The sequence below is a fragment of the Atheta coriaria genome, unplaced genomic scaffold, assembly GCF_025399875.1.
Source record: "Atheta coriaria isolate IRGN ID8LTWV9N9 unplaced genomic scaffold, Caltech_Dcor_3.1 hic_scaffold_8_pilon, whole genome shotgun sequence".
Classification (NCBI taxonomy): domain Eukaryota; kingdom Metazoa; phylum Arthropoda; class Insecta; order Coleoptera; family Staphylinidae; genus Dalotia; species Dalotia coriaria.
In genome coordinates this window covers 4,171,237-4,191,587 of record NW_027045450.1, presented here as the reverse complement: position 1 = coordinate 4,191,587, position 20,351 = coordinate 4,171,237, and the positions used below count along the sequence as shown (strand labels likewise).

At 33.0% G+C, this 20,351-nt stretch overlaps 1 protein-coding gene and 1 long non-coding RNA gene across 7 annotated transcripts in view; one reads left to right on the top strand and one right to left on the bottom strand.

Annotated features, from left to right (window-relative positions):
* The first annotated feature begins 9,216 nt into the window (after positions 1–9,216).
* Positions 9,217–10,728, top strand: LOC135797178 (uncharacterized). Of its 3 annotated transcripts, XR_010549479.1 has the most exons (4): positions 9,217–9,434; positions 9,526–9,577; positions 9,690–9,741; positions 9,854–9,973. It is a non-coding gene; the product is annotated as an uncharacterized lncRNA (long non-coding RNA). The 3 variants fall into 3 exon arrangements; XR_010549477.1 differs by lacking the exons at positions 9,690–9,741; positions 9,854–9,973 and adding an exon at positions 10,671–10,728; XR_010549478.1 differs by lacking the exons at positions 9,690–9,741; positions 9,854–9,973 and adding an exon at positions 10,182–10,233.
* Positions 10,729–12,466: 1,738 nt separating this feature from the next.
* The window catches only part of LOC135797489 (uncharacterized), a 143,046-nt gene continuing 135,161 nt past the window's right edge, over positions 12,467–20,351 (bottom strand). For 2 of the 4 annotated variants that reach the window (XM_065309867.1, XM_065309868.1), the window contains 5 exons: positions 14,371–14,414; positions 13,218–13,261; positions 12,977–13,096; positions 12,785–12,916; positions 12,467–12,716 (listed from right to left, as the gene is read on the bottom strand). In XM_065309867.1, the coding sequence (XP_065165939.1) occupies positions 13,039–13,096; positions 13,218–13,261; positions 14,371–14,414 (146 nt within the window). In that variant the 3' untranslated portion in view covers positions 12,467–12,716; positions 12,785–12,916; positions 12,977–13,038. Of the gene's footprint in view, positions 12,717–12,784; positions 13,097–13,217; positions 13,262–13,547; positions 13,592–14,370; positions 14,415–14,534; positions 14,577–15,730; positions 15,772–15,947; positions 16,239–20,351 lie in introns of those variants that run through there. The other 2 variants (XM_065309870.1, XM_065309869.1) reach the window with 2 other exon arrangements.

The window sequence follows — 20,351 nt, the reverse complement described above, 5'->3', positions numbered from 1 at the left end:
TTAATAATCGTTATTGTTACACTATTTATGTAAAACCGACTAATATTAAATGAAAAATAAACCATATTTTACATTCAACTTCTAAAATTAATTATATACATCCGAACTTTTCATTTTCAGGTAGTTTTAACTCAATTTTTAACATTGAAAAAATAAAATCTACCTCTTTAAGTTTATAGTGCAGATTACATAGTAATTCTAAACAAAACTAAATACAACAACTACAAAGTTCGTGTCTACAGGTAGAGCGAATGTATTGTTGATCCGTTGGTCGTGGTTTATGTACACAGTCAGGTATCTTAATCCCACTTTTTGCTGATAAGATTAAGTCGGACCATTCGTTCATGTGCGTTCACTGATACAGCACTTGTGTACTTGCAAAGAAGGCGTGGCCTTGCCGCCAGGTAAGAATAAATGAAGGCGTTTCAATGTTCCACCTTGAAACATGCTGGACGATCTCCCCTAGTGCTGCATTTACATACCTGAAACAAACTCAATTAGAATCCAACTAGAAACTTGTTTATATGCTCCTACCTGTATTTGGACCCGCTGAATCACAATCCGCAATCAGAATTTCGAAATTCTTATCACATCAAGAGTTATTATCAAGAATACATCAAATTATTCACCTAACGCACTAATTCCTGTCCAACCCATGTAGTTTAAACTAAATTCAATCCTCCATAAATGCAAACACAGCGTTTCTAGGAGTATCTTCACGTGTTTAAGAAGCACCCGTAGCCAGAATTGCAAATTTCCATCTCCTTTCACTGTTATCAGCACCAATAGCAGCACAGCTCATATCAGGTTTCACACTGAGTCTGCAACAGAGAAAAAGTGTTTAAAAACGCACAATCTTGGATATAAACTTTTATCAGACATTATTTCACGTTCAGAATATGTCTGTGTTATCAAATCTGTATTAAACTGTAGATTTATACAAATAAAGTGTGATTTATAGGTTGTGAAGTTATTTTAAGTTATATCTTTGCATATATTAGTAAATTCGTCGTTTTTTTAAAGCAGCTATGTAGTTTAACTATTCCCTAAGCTTTTTACACCAACATACACATGAAACAACCACTTGTTAGGCTTCAGCAACTGAAAAATCGCGCCCCAACACTCCTCATTTATATGCACTAAGTTTCCACACACATAAAAAGCTCAACACATTATCACAACAGCAACAAATACATTGACCACTTAGCTAAGATCCTAATTGTTGTCTCCAAGGCTGATTTTCCTGGTTCTGAGTTGTAATTAACTCGTGGGGGCCCACAACAATGTTGCAAATTGAGGTTCAGGTATACCATATGTTTCCAATTGGATCACAGCATCCACAAAACGTATCAGCACCATAAAAGGGTCGATATCGATAGTTTATGAGTTGATCTATCGATTACCGGCCTAGGATTTACGTTTTATGCAGCAGGAAATCCGTGAGACACCGGCAAAACACACCTGATGCACTTGAAACACACACCTCGTGTAACTTTTTAATTAAAGTGAGATTCGTGAAAATAACACTCTCCGGGGTGTATTCGACTGCGAGGATCACGATGCCGCATTTGGATTTAACTTTTAACGTGCGATTGAAGAGAAATTCGCAAAAACATTTTTGATGTCAACGGTTTTTCTTCTTGAAGTTGACACGTCAACGGTCGAAATTTGTTTCGCGAATAAAAACCAAACCTCACTATAGATCCTCAAGTGCGATACACCGTTGGAAAGAGCGCTCAATAATGCACATTTTGTGTCATTCCCGATTTAATTCGTTAATTTTTTCGCAAAATAATTTTTCTTCCATAAGAACCCGGGTAAAAATGTACGAATTTTTAAACATTTATTTCAGCGGATTTAGACCATCTTGAAGCGAAAACAATGTATCAAAATTCATGATATTAATCCTAGATTGTTTTCATAAAGTTAGAATTATCACATAGTGTCTAAATAAAAAGTTAAAATTTTTGTTTTGCAAATTTTTTCCCGCCAACTCGGAAACTATATAATGCGGCAATTTTAGATCGGCTCGATCACTTCAATTTCATACTTTTTCGGGTGCACATCGTCACGGTCGCTCTGCGCAAAAATTTGCCTTGAATTTTTGGCAACCTCGCAAGGGTTAGTTTTCGTCAGTCGGCAACAGCCAATAGAATTCGTCCGTTCGTTTTAAACATGGCGGTTAAACTGATACGTTCGAACTTGAACAAAGGAACAAAGAATTTAACACATTTAAATTACTAGTGTAACCTAAAATCAATTGGTGAGTATCAAAACAAAAGATATGATAATTTAATTAAAAAATTTTAAATATTTATTTTTATTTTTAGAGTTACCTACTATGAACGAGAGTAATAAAAACAAGCTTATTGTGAAAAAAGAACGAATAATTTCTAACAACCCACTGGTTAATTGGTAAGTATTATTAACGAAAACAAATATCAAAACATTAAAATATTTTAATTCAATTTTTTTAAATATTTTTTAGAGCTAGAAAGAAGAATACGTAACAACCTATTGTGACCTGTGAATATTTTCTAATAACCCGGTGTGAAATTGGTGAGTATTAAAACAAAATAAACAATAATACATTAAAATATTCTAAATTAATTAAATTTTTTTAGAGTTATTATTAACGAGCGTACCTACCAACACACATCCGAACGAAAGAAGTGAGCATAAAGAAACTAAAGCAATTTTGCTGATTGAGAATTATTTACCGCTTAGTGTGAGAAAACAAATCATTTCACCCTTAATTTCAGACAGGGAACCCAGTGACTTCGGTAAGTTTTCTATAATTTTATAAATTTTTCACTTTTCTGTCCTTGCATGCGATATTAATAATTAAATACTAATAAATTTTGTTTGCTTTAGGAAACAACAACTACATGAGACCAAGTGATGGAAAACATTGAATAGATCAACAACCTAGGAAGGAACCAATAGATAAGGAATGGACCGATACGTGACAAAAGGATCAATGAAGGAAGGATGGACCAATAGATGAGGAATGGCCCGACCCCCCAACACCAAACTATCCCAAATCAACGATGGATTCTCCTGCGAAATGTTGCATTGACACCGTAGTGCGACATTTCGAGGAATGGGATTAAGGTAGGCAGGGGTGATGTCACTGATCAGAAGGCTGGCGTATGCATGACACTCTTGTATCTGGGGGTGGCGTGTGTAACCAGTACTTGGTCATTCGACTAATCCTCCCAGCATTGCTAGAAACGCCGGATGTCTATAAACAGTGAGTTTACATTTATTATTCCTATCGTGATCGCGGTAAATTCAATCGTGTTTCAAACTCAAAAACTCAAAGTTTATTAACAATTTGTATTAATTTCGTTAATAATAATGGTTCACCGTGAACACTTTTCTTGTACTTTGCTAATTTGCTCTTGTTTCAAGCGAATCTTGTTTATTATCCGTTTTCGCACGAAAGCACGTAAAATCTCACGCGCACACACACACAAACACTAAATACAACACAATCACTTACACTTTTGCCCTGTTCGTTTCGGCGAGCGTCTGGGTTCTTGGGTTTTGGGTGTGTCTAGGCACATTCTTTACCTTACATTCTCAACACAACACTTACACGTTCTGTTCACGCAGAACACCACAAATAACACTAATCAAATCAATGCATCGGTCGGGGCATTTTTTAGCAGAGTTAAATCTGCATAGTGAACAATTTTAAGAATGAATGGATTGATTGTTGAATGGATTATTACTTTGTATGCGTGTGTTGTATTGTATTTCATTTCATTTGTGTATGTCGTGTTAAATTTTGGGCAACCAAAAGCCGGCTGCTGCCGCTGGGATGTAGCAGTCGGTCACTTTTGTTTTCGTTGCAAAATCGTTTTGCACATCGAGCACAAATCGTCAAACGCGTCGCGGGTTAGGTGCGCTCTTTTTTTATTATAATCGGTTTGTGCTCAAAAGCTATCTCATGTACTTAGGTAGGGACAAAGGCAGGTCTTATTAAAATAGTTATAAGTATCCTACTCCTCTTAGCTGTGTGAATGATGAATATTGTTTAGAAATTTGTGTACTAATCTTTTTCCGCTTTCAGGATAATCGCGAATTAGCTATTGGTTGTCATTAGGTAGGGGTTTAGGTCCTTCCTTATCCTTATTAATGTCTTTTTTCTTACAGCAATTTATATGTGTGTACTAATCTAATTTATTTCTCTTTTAGGTGACATTTGTTTATTTTTTGTATTTTTTATTGTTATTTGTGCTATTTTTTTATTATGTATTTGTATTGTGTGTGAATGAGTTCCAAAAATCCAAAAAATCCTTACTAATGAATTATGTTTTTCTTTCAGCAACTAATTAAATATTTCTTCTATGTTTTCAGGGCGTTTTGTTTGAATTGATTACTAATATTTTAATTTATGTTGCAGGATCCTGGATGCTAGGCCGTTGTGGATGTTCTATGCTGTTTTGTGTTCTATTCTTGAAATTTACTAATCACAACTTTGTTTGCTTGTTTGTTTGATACAGGTATTCGAAGTGCTTGGTGAACTGGTAGAATCATTGATTGAGTGTATTAATAATCATATATTACTAGTCCTTGTGTCTTATTAAAAACTGTTAAAATTTATGAAAAACCGCTCAAAGCGAATTCCAATAAGCTGAATGCTTAGCTGCTGGAAATGTCAATCCATCATTATTCATCAATGGATAAAAAAGAGAATTTAAGAAACAGGATTTTGATATGATGGGAAAGGATTTCTGCAGTATGCCAAAGGAAGAAGATCTTAAATGGATGGAATTGATTGTAGAAATGAGAAACGAAGAAACCAATCTAATGAAGAATTTTCCGCAAGATGTACGTGGATTCCATTAAGAAAATAGAAAATATTGGCGGACTGAATTATTCCAAACGAGAAACGAAGTCGAAGATAGAATGGATCCTGAATTAACAAAAACAACTAAAAGTATCAACTGTCATAAATAATTGTGTTTGTGCATTTTTATATAGTGCGCGAGTGTGTTTATATGGTGCGCGTGTGTTGAATTATAGTGCGGAAGTGAAAATCGAATTTCATCAGTTTTTATACTTCGTAGACACACACATACACTTACACTTTCTACCCTGTTCATGATCATTGTCAGGGTTCTTGGGTAGTGGTGTGCTTCGGCACATCTTACCTTACATTTTTAACACAAAATCACCTACATATCACATTTTCAACGTATCAACTTTTGTGCAGTGATGTGCATTATTAATAGTGCGGGAGTGTTTTTATATAGTGCGCGAGTTTTGAATTATAGTGCGGGAGTGAAAATAGAATTTCATCAGTTTTTACATTTACATACACACACACACATACACTTACACTTTCTACCCTGTTCATGATCATTGTCAGGGTTCTTGGGTAGTGGTGTGCTTCGGCACATCTTACCTTACATTTTTAACACAACTACACTTACATATATTTCACATCATCATAAATAACATAAATTGAAACCAAACAACATTGGGTCAGCAACAATAGGAACCGAATAAAATGAAGAATGATACTCAAAGATTGTATTAGATTTTATTTTCTCGAGAAAACATTTACAAGCAGCCAACTTCAAATAGCATCATTTATAATAAGACACGAAGAAATCAAGCAGATGGAGAATTTTCCCAAAGATGTATGAAGATTAAGAAAATGAAAAATATCAGCCAACCGAATTATTCCGAACGAAGAAACGAGAAACGAGAAGTCGAAGATATTATGAATCCTGAATTAACTGTAACAACTATAGAATGAACTTCAAGTTAGATACAAAGAGAAAATTGGAAAAATTGAATCAAATTGAAAATTGGAATTGGATATGAATAGCAACTGTGATAAATAATTTTGTTTGTGTGTTTTATATAGTGCGCGAGTGTGTTAATATAGTGTTTTAAAATAATCAACAACTATTTAGAAGTACAGAAGAAAGAAGACAAAACCTCAGAAGAAGAAACTTATCAAGAAAAATATCAACCTCAACTGAAAATAAATGGAATTGGATACATCTCAGAAAGAGAAATGAAATAAAAATAGAAACGGTTAAATGCTGATATCAACTTATAGTGAAGTGTTGTGAATTATTAATAGTGCACGAGTGTTGAAGTATATTGTGCGGGCCGTTATACAAGTGTTAGTGCGAGTGCGGGAGTGTCGTGAAATATTTAATAATTTCTTTACAGATCAACAGTTTGCACGATTGCACGAAAGTCACTGTTTGAAATTGTCATGTTGCACGTTGTTATGTTTCGTTTTTGAATGCGAAACAAGAAGATCCTTCCATCCGAGGGCCAAGAACAGATGGGCGTTTTATTGATATAAGGCACATTTCAAAAGAAGTTGAGGTGAGTTACATTTACAATAAATGTTTGGTCGCAATAATATATATTTTCACGTATATGTATATATATATATATATATATTATTTTTTTAATGTTAGCAGAGGAAGCCGAAGAAGCAGATGTGATTCGTCCACGCCGAGGTTGATCGTGAATGTCTCGGCTCAGCTATTTTTCCGCCTTTGGGGGTCAGGGCCCGATGTGTATACCCATCAAGGAATGGGCTACTGCCCTTAGGGGTATGCAAAACTGGAAAGAAACTGAGGTGAGTTTTATTACAATCATTTTTTTATCACAAGATTTTTTATTTACTTATTTTATTGATGTTAATTTCAGCTGAAGACGAAGAAGAAGAGACCGATGTGATGCAGTTCCACTAACGCCGATGTTGATCCTGAAGATCTCAGCTCAGCTATCTTTCCGCCTTTGGGGGTCAGGGCCCGATGTGTATACCCATCAAGGAATGGGCTACTGCCTTCAGGGGTATGTCACACTGGAAAGAAACTGAGGTGAGTTTTATTGCAATAATTTAACAAACAACTAATACAAATAATTCAATATTAATACATTTTAAAATAATTATTTCTATTTCTAGAACTTTCATGAACTTTCGATGGGTATACCCATCAAGGAATGGGCTGCTGTCTCTAGGGGAATACATTAATATTTGGTCGTAATAATATTTTATTTTATTTTTTTGACTGTTAACAGAAGTCAAAGAAGAAGATGTGAACCGTCTACGTCGAGGTTGATCCTAACGATCACAAATTAGCCAGTTGTCCAGCTGACCACCAAGGGTCAGGGCCTGATGTGTATACCCATCAAGGAATGGGTTCCTACCCCTGCAAAGCCGGAAAGTAACTGAGGTGAGTGTTGTAAGAATTAATTTTTTATTACATAACTTTATTTACTTATTATATTATTGTTAACCGTAGCTGAAGAAGAAGCCGATGTGGTGCAGATCTATTCATGCCGAGATCGATTCTGATGTATCCAGCTTCCCAACAAAAAGAAGCTTTTGGGGGCAGGGTTCGATGTGTATACCCATCAAGGAATGGGCTGCTGCCTCCAAGGGTATGAACAGTCGCCAAGATGCTGAGGTGAGTGAATTTACAATTAATATCAATTAAATTCTACTCACAATATTATTAATTTTCGTAATAATATTTTAATATTAACATGATTTCAATTACTTATTTGATGTAAAATAAATTACGTATTCATGAATATTTATAAAATTATTTACAGAAGTTGGATGATGGCATCATTTCTCTGGGGATGAAGATGAGGTTTCAAGTATAGGGGGGCATAGGGCATCAACATACACATTAACTATACATTTTTTAATTGCCTTTGTATTTTTTGTTTTTCTTAGTTTTGTGAAGAAAAATGAAAAGTGAAGAAGACTAAGAAGAAAGAAAATAGAAGAGAGAAGAAGACTAAGAAGAAAGAAAATAGAAGAGTGAAAAAGACTAAGAAGATAGAAAATAGAGGAGTGAAGAAGAATAAGAAGAAAGAAAATAGAAGAGTGAAGAAAACTAAGAATAAAGAAAATAGAAGAGTGAAAAAGACTAAGAAGAAAGAAAATAGAAAAATGCAGAAGACTAAGAAGATAGAAAATAGAAGAGTGAAAAAGACTAAGAAAAAAAATGGAAGATATCTAATTCTACAAAGAAGAATAAAGAAGAAAATAATGAATCATAAAATCTCAGAATGAGATAGATAACTTTGAATTGTGTTTCATATGTTCACGAGCAGTTCGTAGTGTAGTAGTAGAATGCACGTAGTCGTAGTATTAGTTGTAGTTGTAGTCCTAGTTGTAGTTATAGTGGACTGCAAAATGAACATTGAAATGCAATCAGTTATCATTACCAACTGCCGCTGATTCCTATAATTCATAGATGTAAGTTGACTTTATTTTTGGTTATTATTCAGTTTTATCACGTATCTATTTTCAACTGTAGATAGTTGAAAATAAATAAATAACCTTATTTTGTCTACTTTAACAACTTCTACAATATATTTATTGTTTTAGGAAGGAACAATTTCTGCCAACGTCGAGGTCCAGCAAGAGGGTTACGGGGCATGGGTAGTATCATTTCGTTTCAATATCGCGAATTTTACACAAATAAAATCGAGTCGATTCTTTTGCGAACAACATTATTAAAAATTATCTATATTTGAGTTTAAACAACCGCGCCGCGTCTACCGCGAGCTCCATACAACCCTCGAAGATAAATGCTTTTGAGGGTAATCAAGGGCGCAACATAATTCTTATTAAACAAATACTGCATGTCTCCGCATCAATCAACAAACTGCCTTTAGAGGTGAGGACAGAGACTGCACCCATCTGGAACCTCTGGGGGTGGTCGCCGCGTTCGTCATCATATAATCATATTCATAATTATAAATTTGATATAATGGACAATCGGGTTGCATGTCCATCGCGAGCGACAGACACTACACAACCAACACTACACTAACACATACACACACATTACACATACCTTACACATATCGGAAGGGCGGTGCAGCCGATGAACACATTTTTGCCATTGTTATCTCGATTATTTGCTTTGATTTATTAAAAAATAATCGCGATAACATTAACCCGGCTCAGGGGATTGATATTTGAAAACTTTCCACCTGGGTAATTCTTGTCAGGCGCGTCCACGTCGCGGGGGTGGCCATCATCTTAATTAATGCTTTTATTAATAATCACATTAAGATGGTGACTAAGTTCTGGCAAGGACCTATTCACACGGGTATAAAGTGTGTATTTTATTTAAATTTTCAGTAACATATGATTTTGGTTCCTTTTCAAAATCTTTAAGGTCATGTAAAGTAAAAAAATAAATTCAGTACTTCTTTTGTCCCACGTTTTAGATATGATAGCTAATTCTATTTTTGTGTTTACCAAGTACAGTTTTGCTTGTACAACGTTGGAAGACTTAACCTCAGTTTGATTAATATTGGTTGAAGTATGAAACCATTATTGGGAGTGCATCGAAGATATAAAGAAGATCGAGGATGATTCAAGGATGCGGTGTGGGACAGGAAATTGCTTCAAAAACCTAACAGTAAGTACTACCTGATTGATAAAACCTAATGTCCTATCAAATTAATTCCAATATCTTTGTGTTTTCAAGAACTAATTTTGGCTTGTTTTAGTGATTTTGCACCTGAGTCTGACATCGTAGAAGGACCATTCTTGCATCAGATTGTAAGTAATTAATTCCTTTATCATATTCCCAAATAACTTTTGTGATTATCTCACAAATTGACCCCCAAAATTGCATTTTTATGTTCGAAGGACTAATTTTTGCTTGTTTTAGGGATTTTGCACCCGAGTCTGACATCGTAGAAAGACCATTCTTGGATCAGATTGTAAGTAATTAATTCCTTTATCATATTCCTAAATAACTTTTGTGATTATCTCACAAATTGACCCCCAAAATTGCATTTTTATGTTCGAAGGACTAATTTTTGCTTGTTTTAGGGATTTTGCACCTGAATCTGACATCGTAGAGGGACCATTCTTGCATCAGATTGTAGGTATTAAATTTCTTTATCATTTTCCTAAATAACTTTTGTGATTATCTCACAAATTGACCCCCAAAATTGCATTTTTATGTTCAAAAGACTAATTTTTTAGGGTTTTAGGGATTTTTCACCCGAGTCTGACATCGTAGAAAGACCATTCTTGGATCAGATTGTAAGTAATTAATTCCTTTATCATTTTCCTAAATAACTTTTGTGATTATCTCACAAATTGACCCCCAAAATTGCATTTTTATGTTCGAAGGACTAATTTTTGCTTGTTTTAGGGATTTTGCACCTGAGTCTGACATCGTAGAAGGACCATTCTTGCATCAGATTGTAAGTAATTAATTCCTTTATCATATTCCTAAATAATTTTTGTGATTATCTCTCTAATTGACCCCAAAATTGCATTTTATGTTCATAAGATTAATTTTTAGGGTTTTAGGGATTTTGCACCCGAGTCTGACATCGTAGAAAGACCATTCTTGGATCAGATTGTAAGTAATTAATTCCTTTATCATATTCCTAAATAACTTTTGTGATTATCTCACAAATTGACCCCCAAAATTGCATTTTTATGTTCGAAAGACTAATTTTTGCTTGTTTTAGGGATTTTGCACCTGAGTCTGACATCGTAGAGGGACCATTCTTGCATCAGATTGTAAGTATTAAATTTCTTTATCATTTTCCTAAATAACTTTTGTGATTATCTTACAAATTGACCCACAAAATGTAATTTTTATGTTCGAAGGACTAATTTTTGCTTGTTTTAGGGATTTTGCACCTGAGTCTGACATCGTAGAAAGACCATTCTTGGATCAGATTGTAAGTAATTAATTCCTTTATCATATTCCTAAATAACTTTTGTGATTATCTCACAAATTGACCCCCAAAATTGCATTTTTATGTTCGAAGGACTAATTTTTGCTTGTTTTAGGGATTTTGCACCCGAGTCTGACATCGTAGAAAGACCATTCTTGAATCAGATTGTAAGTAATTAATTCCTTTATCATTTTCCTAAATAACTTTTGTGATTATCTTACAAATTGACCCACAAAATGGCATTTTTATGTTCGAAGGGCTAATTTTTGCTTGTTTTAGGGATTTTGCACCCGAGTCTGACATCGTAGAAAGACCATTCTTGGATCAGATTGTAAGTAATTAATTCCTTTATCATATTCCCAAATAACTTTTGTGATTATCTCACAAATTGACCCCCAAAATTGCATTTTTATGTTCAAAAGACTAATTTTTTTGGGTTTTAGGGATTTTGCACCTGAGTCTGACATCGGAGAAGGACCATTTTTGCATCTGATTGTTAGTATTAAATTTCTTTATCATTATCTTAAATAACTTTTGTAATTATTACACAAATTGAGTCCCAAAATTTATGCTTGTGTGTTTTTTAATAAAGAATATATATAAATATATAAAGTTTCTCTAATTGTAATTATTTCTGTTATTCCTACCTGATAACATATTTAACGATCCCTTAAACCATTTATTTTGAAAAGTGCATGCTAGTGCCATCTATCAATTAGAAATCAACAACCGAAAGTTTTGAGCTTCGGTCCGTTGCCACTAGAGGCAGCACCTTACTAGTTACCGCCGAAACTTTATCAGCCTTCTCAACTTTCTGCGATCCTAATATTCAATCTTTATTTTGTCGACTCTGGGAGCAAAATGACACAAAATTTGGACTCGAAACAGTCGAAACTCAGGTTTTGGTATTCGGATCGCAGAAAGGGTGAGGAGGTAAGTAATTAAAGGCGGTAACTAGTAATGGCGGGTAAACTGAATTTTTAAAAATCTTTATTCATAAAATTCGGTTTTCAAATTCTGAAGGATCTCGACAACTAAGAGGGCTAGAAAATTAAGAACTACATTGTATTGATCCTTGAAAAATTCTCTACAAGGTGGCATCATTATTGAAAAATCATCAAAATGGCACAATAAATTTTTAAAGAAAAGATTTTATAAAAAAAATGGCAAAATATTTCTCTTTTTTATGGTCGAAATTAAAAGTTGGAATTTTTAAATTCTGTTTTCGAATTCTGATAGCCAATTTAATTCTACATCAATTATTTTGGTATTTTTTTTTGCTAGCATTAACTGCTTAGGCCCTATTTGCAATTTTATAGAAAAAATTGAAAATGTACTGAAACAAACTGAAATAATATAGGTATATAATAATTTGACGGAAACTATCTATGTCCACTTTCTGCGTTCCCAATGTCTGATGAGCAGCAACATTTCAGCAAAATTGTCGACAAATTTTGTCGAGAAAATCCATTGAAATTGGTAACAAAATTCTTTTGAATATTAGGATCGCAGAAAGTGCAGTAGGCTAAATCTCTTGAATAGCGACGTAGTTTAGATACTCGTGGATAGATGACACTAGTGGTACCGTTTTTAAATTAATATTGATACAATATAAAATTGATTTTGAACTATTTCTCATATCTAGCAGCGGCATTTCCATAAATGTTTAAGGGATTTATGGATTAATTAAAGGAGTAACGATGTTGCGTGCTATGTTCTCCGTTTGGAACAAATAAAACAATAAAAATTTATAAAAAAACAATTTTATTCAAACATGTAGAATTAGAAACTCAATTTCTTAATATGTTATATACAACATTTTTAACAATACAAGCAAGAAAACAGGATAACAATATTACTATTTAATGCTCTGTTTATAACTTTTAACAAAATAAACAAAAATGATATCAATAACAGCTACAAAATTATGTAAATTCATTCAATCGTATTTGGAATCATCATCATCACCGGCAATCCAATCTTCAATTTCTTAGACACTATAAACCAGAATGAATAACAGAATAGTAAAATATAAAATATTATAAATTGCCAAAATATAACATACATTCTTGGTATTTAGTCCAGTTGACACATTCATCTTCCTGAATACGCACTCTACCAGTACCACGGAACCTCTCCACTTGGTCCTTATTGATAAACTTGGCCATCTCAGATTAGCCAATTCTTCATCCAACAACTGGAAAATATTTATGTAAATGAAATATACATATACATAACTTAAATGAATTATTCTTACAGGATCCATAAAGATTCCCATTTAGGGCACTGTACGAAGGTAGCGGTAGAAGTGACTCCCATTCAAAGCACCGTACAATTTAGTACATGAACGGTTGCCCCACGACATTGCGTTCGCCCGCTAAACAATAAAAACCACAAAACTAACCGACCGAAAAACACAAAAAAGGCATTTTTGTAGGTTTCCCGACAGTCAAACCCACACGTTATATATAAAAATTATAAAGAAATCTAATACTTACAATTTGGTGAAAGAACAGTTGCCCCACGACATTGCGTTCGCCCGCTAAACAATAAAAACCACAAAATTAGCCGACCGAAAAACACAAAAAGGGCATTTTTGTTGGTTTCCCGAGGGTCAAACCCACAAGTTATATATGAAAATTATTAAGAATTTTAATACCTACAATTTGGTGAAAAAACTGTTATCTTACGACATTGCGTTCGCCCACTAAACATTAAAAACGACAAAATTAGCCGACCGAAAAACACAAAAAGGGTATTTTTGTAGGTTTCCCCAGGGCTAAACCCAAAATGTATATATGAAAATTATAAAGAATTTTAATACTTACAAGTTGGTGAAAAAACGGTTGTCCTACGACATTGCGTTCGCCCGCTAAACAGTAAAAACCACAAAATTAGCCGACCGAAAAACACAAAAAGGGCATTTTTGTTGGTTTCCCGAGGGTCAAACCCACAAGTTATATATGAAAATGATTAAGAATTTTAATATCTACAATTAGGTGAAAAAACTGTTATCTTATGACATTGCGTTCGCCCGCTAAACATTAAAAACGACAAAATTAACAGACCGAAAAACACAAAAAGCGCATTTTTATTAGTTTCCCGAGGGCTAAACCCAAAATTTATATATGAAAATTATGAAGAATTTTAATACTTACAAGTTGGTGAAAAACGGTTGTTCTACGACATTGCGTTCGCCCGCTATATAGTAAAACCACAAAATTAGCCGACAGAAAAACACAAAAAGGGCATTTTTGTTGGTTTCCCGAGGGTCAAACCCACAAGTTATATATGAAAATGATTAAGAATTTTAATATCTACAATTAGGTGTAAAAACTGTTGTCTTACGACATTGCGTTCGCCCACTAAACATTAAAAATGACAAAATTAGCCGACCGAAAAACACAAAAAGGGCATTTTTGTAGGTTTCCCGAGGGCTAAACCCATAAGTTATATATGAAAATTATTAAGAATTTTAATACCTACAATTTGGTGAAAAAACTGTTATCTTATGACATTGCGTTCGCCCGCTAAATATTAAAAACCACAAAATTAGCCGACCGAAAAACACAAAAAGGGCATTTTTGTAGGTTTCCCGAGGGCTAAACCCAAAATTTATATATGAAAATTATAAAGAATTTTAATACTTACAAGTTGGTGAAAAAACGGTTGTCCTACGACATTGCGTTCGCCTGCTAAACAGTAAAAACCACAAAATTAGCCGACCGAAAAACACAAAAGGGCATTTTTGTTGGTTTCCCGAGGGTCAAACCCACAAGTTATATATGAAAATTATAAAGAAATTTAATACTTACAATTTGGTGAAAGAACTGTTGCCCCACGACATTGCGTTCGCCCACTAAACATTAAAAACGACAAAATTAGCCGACCGAAAAACACAAAAAGGGCATTTTTGTTGGTTTCCCGAGGGTCAAACCCACAAGTTATATATGAAAATTATTAAGAATTTTATTACCTACAATTTGGTGAAAAAACTGTTGTCTCACGACATTGCGTTCGCTCGCTATACAGTAAAACCACAAAATTAGCCGACCGAAAAACACAAAATTTGTTTTACGTTTTTCGACGAAAGTATATCGTACGATTAGTATATTTTGCGTAGTATTTTTTATGTACAACTTCTGTGGCTCACTTAACATAAACATTTCTGTAAAGGTTACTTCACACTTTGTATGTGTGTAGAACAATAAAATATTGCTTATTTCTATTTCAGTGCAACGGTGATGCATTTATAACACTCAAAAATGGAAATAATAATTATATAAGTTATTACATTAATAATAAAAACAAAAGTAAAATTTTATATATTTATGTTTGATGTACTATATACTTCGTGTACTATGTGTTACGTTTAATTGTGTCAACCTGCCAAGGCTAAGTTAACGCATTCGTGGTGTGTAAAGCGCACTTTACACTTTATAAAACACGTTTAAAAGTCTGTAAAGTTATATTTATTCGTATTTTAGTATTACAGTATTATAATTGTGACCCTACATTTTTTAAAATAGAAATAAATAATTGTATGAATAATTTAGTTAACTTAATAGCAACCAAAATGAAATTTTATTTATTATACTTTTTATGTCATACTTTTTAACTTCCAAGGCGTAGTTGACACAAACGTAGTGTGTAAAGGTTACTTTACGCTTTATATTGGTGTAGGATAGTAAAGTATTACTTATTTTCATTTCAGTGCTAGAGTAATATATTTATAACACTGCACATCGTAAAATTGAAATAAATAATTTGATAAATTATTACATTCATTCAACACGAGTCACTTCTATAGCCACCCTGCTACGGACCACCGAATGAAACTCAACTAAATTAACAAAACCCCTCTTGCGCTATCAAAATCCGATGAAAAATTTGAACATTTCACAAAGGTTTCCCGCAATAGGATCCTTTTTCTATATTACCAGTAAGTGAAATATACACGACGAAAGGCCTTCAATCGTTTAACCGAATAATATAACTTAATTATAAACTTACCAATGTAGCGCTTATCGGATTGCAAGGGTACGGCATGTACTGAAATTAAAAGAAAACATAAACGATAAATCCTTTTATTTTACGATAATTATAGAGTTTCATCATGTAAGTGCCTGAACAATTCAATAAATAAGTTAAAGCAAAAACATTTCATACAATGGAAAACAAATTATTTTCTGTGCTGAATATCGCCATGGTCAGATAAAGTTACTAACTCAAGCAGGAATATGTTTTCGGTTGATCACAAAACCGACAATAAAACCGCAGCATTGTAATTTGAAATATAAACATCAAACACACAATTAATCAAAACACAAAACACTCCAGATGCATATAACAACTAAGTCGACTGATAACCGAATATAATTCAAACTTATAAAATAGAAATCCGATAAAACGATACGCATTGCGCGAAATACGTCTGGATACGCCAGAGACCGGCACGAAACTGGCTGCAATCCATCGATAGCGCTTACCGAAACTGCACAAGCAGCTATGCGACAGTTCACAGTAAGAATCTGTACATGCTGCGCGAACACCGCAGGTAAAAGCAATAGATGCGCAAAGCCGGCGCGTCGATACCACGCGACCTTGTGCATGAATTATGCTATTATAATAGGCACGATGCTTGCGATCTAAACTAAACTAACATGCAGCACCATGCGGCGTGAGGTGCTGGCAATGACGACACACGGCAATGCGATAAGAAAGTGTATATTATGCTCAAACAAACACAATTCTTTATTTTTATTATTACAATTTTTAGTCCATGCTATTGCCATCTATAAGTGATACAGTAGTTTCGAAATTTAGAATAGTAAAAGTAAAAAAATTAAAATTCGATTTGCGTAATTCTGATTTCATATGCTGACAAATTGTCAGACTTTACATTAAATATTTAAGTGATAATTAATTTGAACATGCATCGTTTCTAGTTTACCAGGTAACACATTAGTCCGTAATCTGCTGATAATAAAAATGTATTAGAATTAATATAAAATTGTTAGTCATATTCATGAAAGAATTGAAGAAAATTTGCTTAAATTTACGATGCTAATATAATAAACAGCAACGGTGTGTTTTGATTCCACGAAATAAAGATTCGATACCTGCAAGTAAACAAACTTATCTCTTGCGCGAAATCGCGTGATCCACACGGACATGGTGTGCACTCACTACCACCAACAAGCAATATTTAATGCAAAACCGTACATCGTAGCGCCATCTAACCTTTCTCTCTATCTCTATCAGATAAAAATATAAAATAATTATATTTCCAACGGAAATCTGAGGAATGAAATTTTAATTCTTAAGAAAAAATTGCCAAGGGGTGCTTGATAACTTTTATCGACGATTTTAATTAATAATAATATAATAATATATAATTAATAATAATTGATAATTAATATCTCTTAAACTAAAAGAGAAAGCTACCAACGAATTGTTGATTATGAAAGAATGGAAAATTTTCTATCAGATAAAAAAATAAAATAATTATATTTCCAACAGTAAAAGATCGAAAAACGCGACTAAAAGTGCTAAAAGTGACAATTTTCAATTTTTGCCCATTTTATTCAATCGCGAATATCTCGCAAACTAAAAGAGATAAATAAGATCTGATCGCAGCGTCTTAATCTACTGAATTTTCTCTATCAGATAGGATAGTTAAAAGGGAAATTTGAGAGAAAAAATTTTAAGTCTTAAGAAAAAAATTGCCAAGGGGGGGGTGCTTGATACTTTTTTTCGACGATTTTCAAAAATTAATATCTCTTAAACTAAAAGAGATAGCTACCAACGAATTGTTGATTATGAAAGATTGGAAAATTCTCAATCAGATAAAGATATAAAATAATTATATTTCCTACAGTAAAAGGTCGAAAAACGCGACTAAAAGTGCTAAAAAGTGACATTTTGCAATTTTTGCCCATTTTATTCAATCGCGAATATCTCGTAAACTAAAAGAGATAAATAAGATCTGATCGCAGCGTCTTAATCTACTGAATTTTCTCTATCAGATAGGATAGTTAAAAGGGAAATTTGAGAGAAAAAATTTTAAGTCTTAAGAAAAAAATTGCCAAGGGGGGGGTGCTTGATACTTTTTTTCGACGATTTTCAAAAATTAATATCTCTTAAACTAAAAGAGATAGCTACCAACGAATTGTTGATTATGAAAGATTGGAAAATTCTCAATCAGATAAAGATATAAAATAATTATATTTCCTACAGTAAAAGGTCGAAAAACGCGACTAAAAGTGCTAAAAGTGACATTTTGCAATTTTGCCCATTTTATTCAATCGCGAATATCTCGTAAACTAAAAGAGATAAATAAGATCTGATCGCAGCGTCTTAATCTACTGAATTTTCTCTATCAGATAGGATAGTTAAAAGGGAAATTTGAGAGAAAAAATTTTAAGTCTTAAGAAAAAAATTGCCAAGGGGGGGGTGCTTGATACTTTTTTTCGACGATTTTCAAAAATTAATATCTCTTAAACTAAAAGAGATAGCTACCAACGAATTGTTGATTATGAAAGATTGGAAAATTCTCAATCAGATAAAAATATAAAATAATTATATTTCCTACAGTAAAAGGTCGAAAACGCGACTAAAAGTGCTAAAAAGTGACATTTTGCAATTTTTGCCCATTTTATTCAATCGCGAATATCTCGTAAACTAAAAGAGATAAATAAGATCTGATCGCAGCGTCTTAATCTACTGAATTTTCTCTATCAGATAGGATAGTTAAAAGGGAAATTTGAGAGAAAAAATTTTAAGTCTTAAGAAAAAAATTGCCAAGGGGGGGTGCTTGATACTTTTTTTCGACGATTTTCAAAAATTAATATCTCTTAAACTAAAAGAGATAGCTACCAACGAATTGTTGATTATGAAAGATTGGAAAATTCTCAATCAGATAAAAATATAAAATAATTATATTTCCTACAGTAAAAGGTCGAAAAACGCGACTAAAAGTGCTAAAAAGTGACATTTTGCAATTTTTGCCCATTTTATTCAATCGCGAATATCTCGTAAACTAAAAGAGATAAATAAGATCTGATCGCAGCGTCTTAATCTACTGAATTTTCTCTATCAGATAGGATAGTTAAAAGGAAATTTGAGAGAAAAATTTTAAGTCTTAAGAAAAAATTGCCAAGGGGGTGCTTGATACTTTTTTTCGACGATTTTCAAAAATTAATATCTCTTAAACTAAAAGAGATAGCTACCAACGAATTGTTGATTATGAAAGATTGGAAAATTCTCAATCAGATAAAAATATAAAATAATTATATTTCCTACAGTAAAAGGTCGAAAAACGCGACTAAAAGTGCTAAAAAGTGACATTTTGCAATTTTTGCCCATTTTATTCAATCGCGAATATCTCGTAAACTAAAAGAGATAAATAAGATCTGATCGCAGCGTCTTAATCTACTGAATTTTCTCTATCAGATAGGATAGATAAAAGGGAAATTTGAGAGAAAAAATTTTAAGTCTTAAGAAAAAAATTGCCAAGGGGGGGGTGCTTGATACTTTTTTTCGACGATTTTCAAAAATTAATATCTCTTAAACTAAAAGAGATAGCTACCAACGAATTGTTGATTATGAAAGATTGGAAAATTCTCAATCAGATAAAAATATAAAATAATTATATTTCCTACAGTAAAAGGTCGAAAAACGCGACTAAAAGTGCTAAAAAGTGACATTTTGCAATTTTTGCCCATTTTATTCAATCGCGAATATCTCGTAAACTAAAAGAGATAAATAAGATCTGATCGCAGCGTCTTAATCTACTGAATTTTCTCTATCAGATAGGATAGTTAAAAGGGAAATTTGAGAGAAAAATTTTAAGTCTTAAGAAAAAAATTGCCAAGGGGGGGGTGCTTGATACTTTTTTTCGACGATTTTCAAAAATTAATATCTCTTAAACTAAAAGAGATAGCTACCAACGAATTGTTGATTATGAAAGATTGAAAAATTCTCAATCAGATAAAAATATATAATAATTATATTTCCTACAGTAAAAAGTCGAAAAACGCGACTAAAAGTGCTAAAAAGTGACATTTTGCAATTTTTGCCCATTTTATTCAATCGCGAATATCTCGTAAACTAATAGAGATAAATAAGATCTGATCGCAGCGTCTTAATCTACTGAATGTTCTCTATCAGATAGGATAGTTAAAACGGAAATCTGAGAGATGAAATTTTAATTCATAAGAAAAATGCCAAGGGGGTGCTTGATACTTTTTTTGACGATTTTTGATAATTAATATCTCTTAAACTAAAACCGATAGCTACCAACGAATTGTTGATTATGATAGATTGGAAAATTCTCTATCAGATAGAAATATAAAATAAATATATTTCCTGCAGTGAAAGGTCAAAAAATGCGATTAAAAGTGCTAAAAAGTGACATTTTGGAATTTATGCACATTTTATTAAATCGCGAATATCTCGTAAAATAAAAGAGATAAATAGGATCTGATCGCAGCGTCTTAATCTACGGACTATTCTCTATCAGATAGGATAGTTAAAACGGAAATCTGAGAGATGAAATTTTATCTATGTATGGCGCCCTGAACACGAGTCACATCTACCGCTACCCTCGTACGGTGCCCTGAACACGAGTC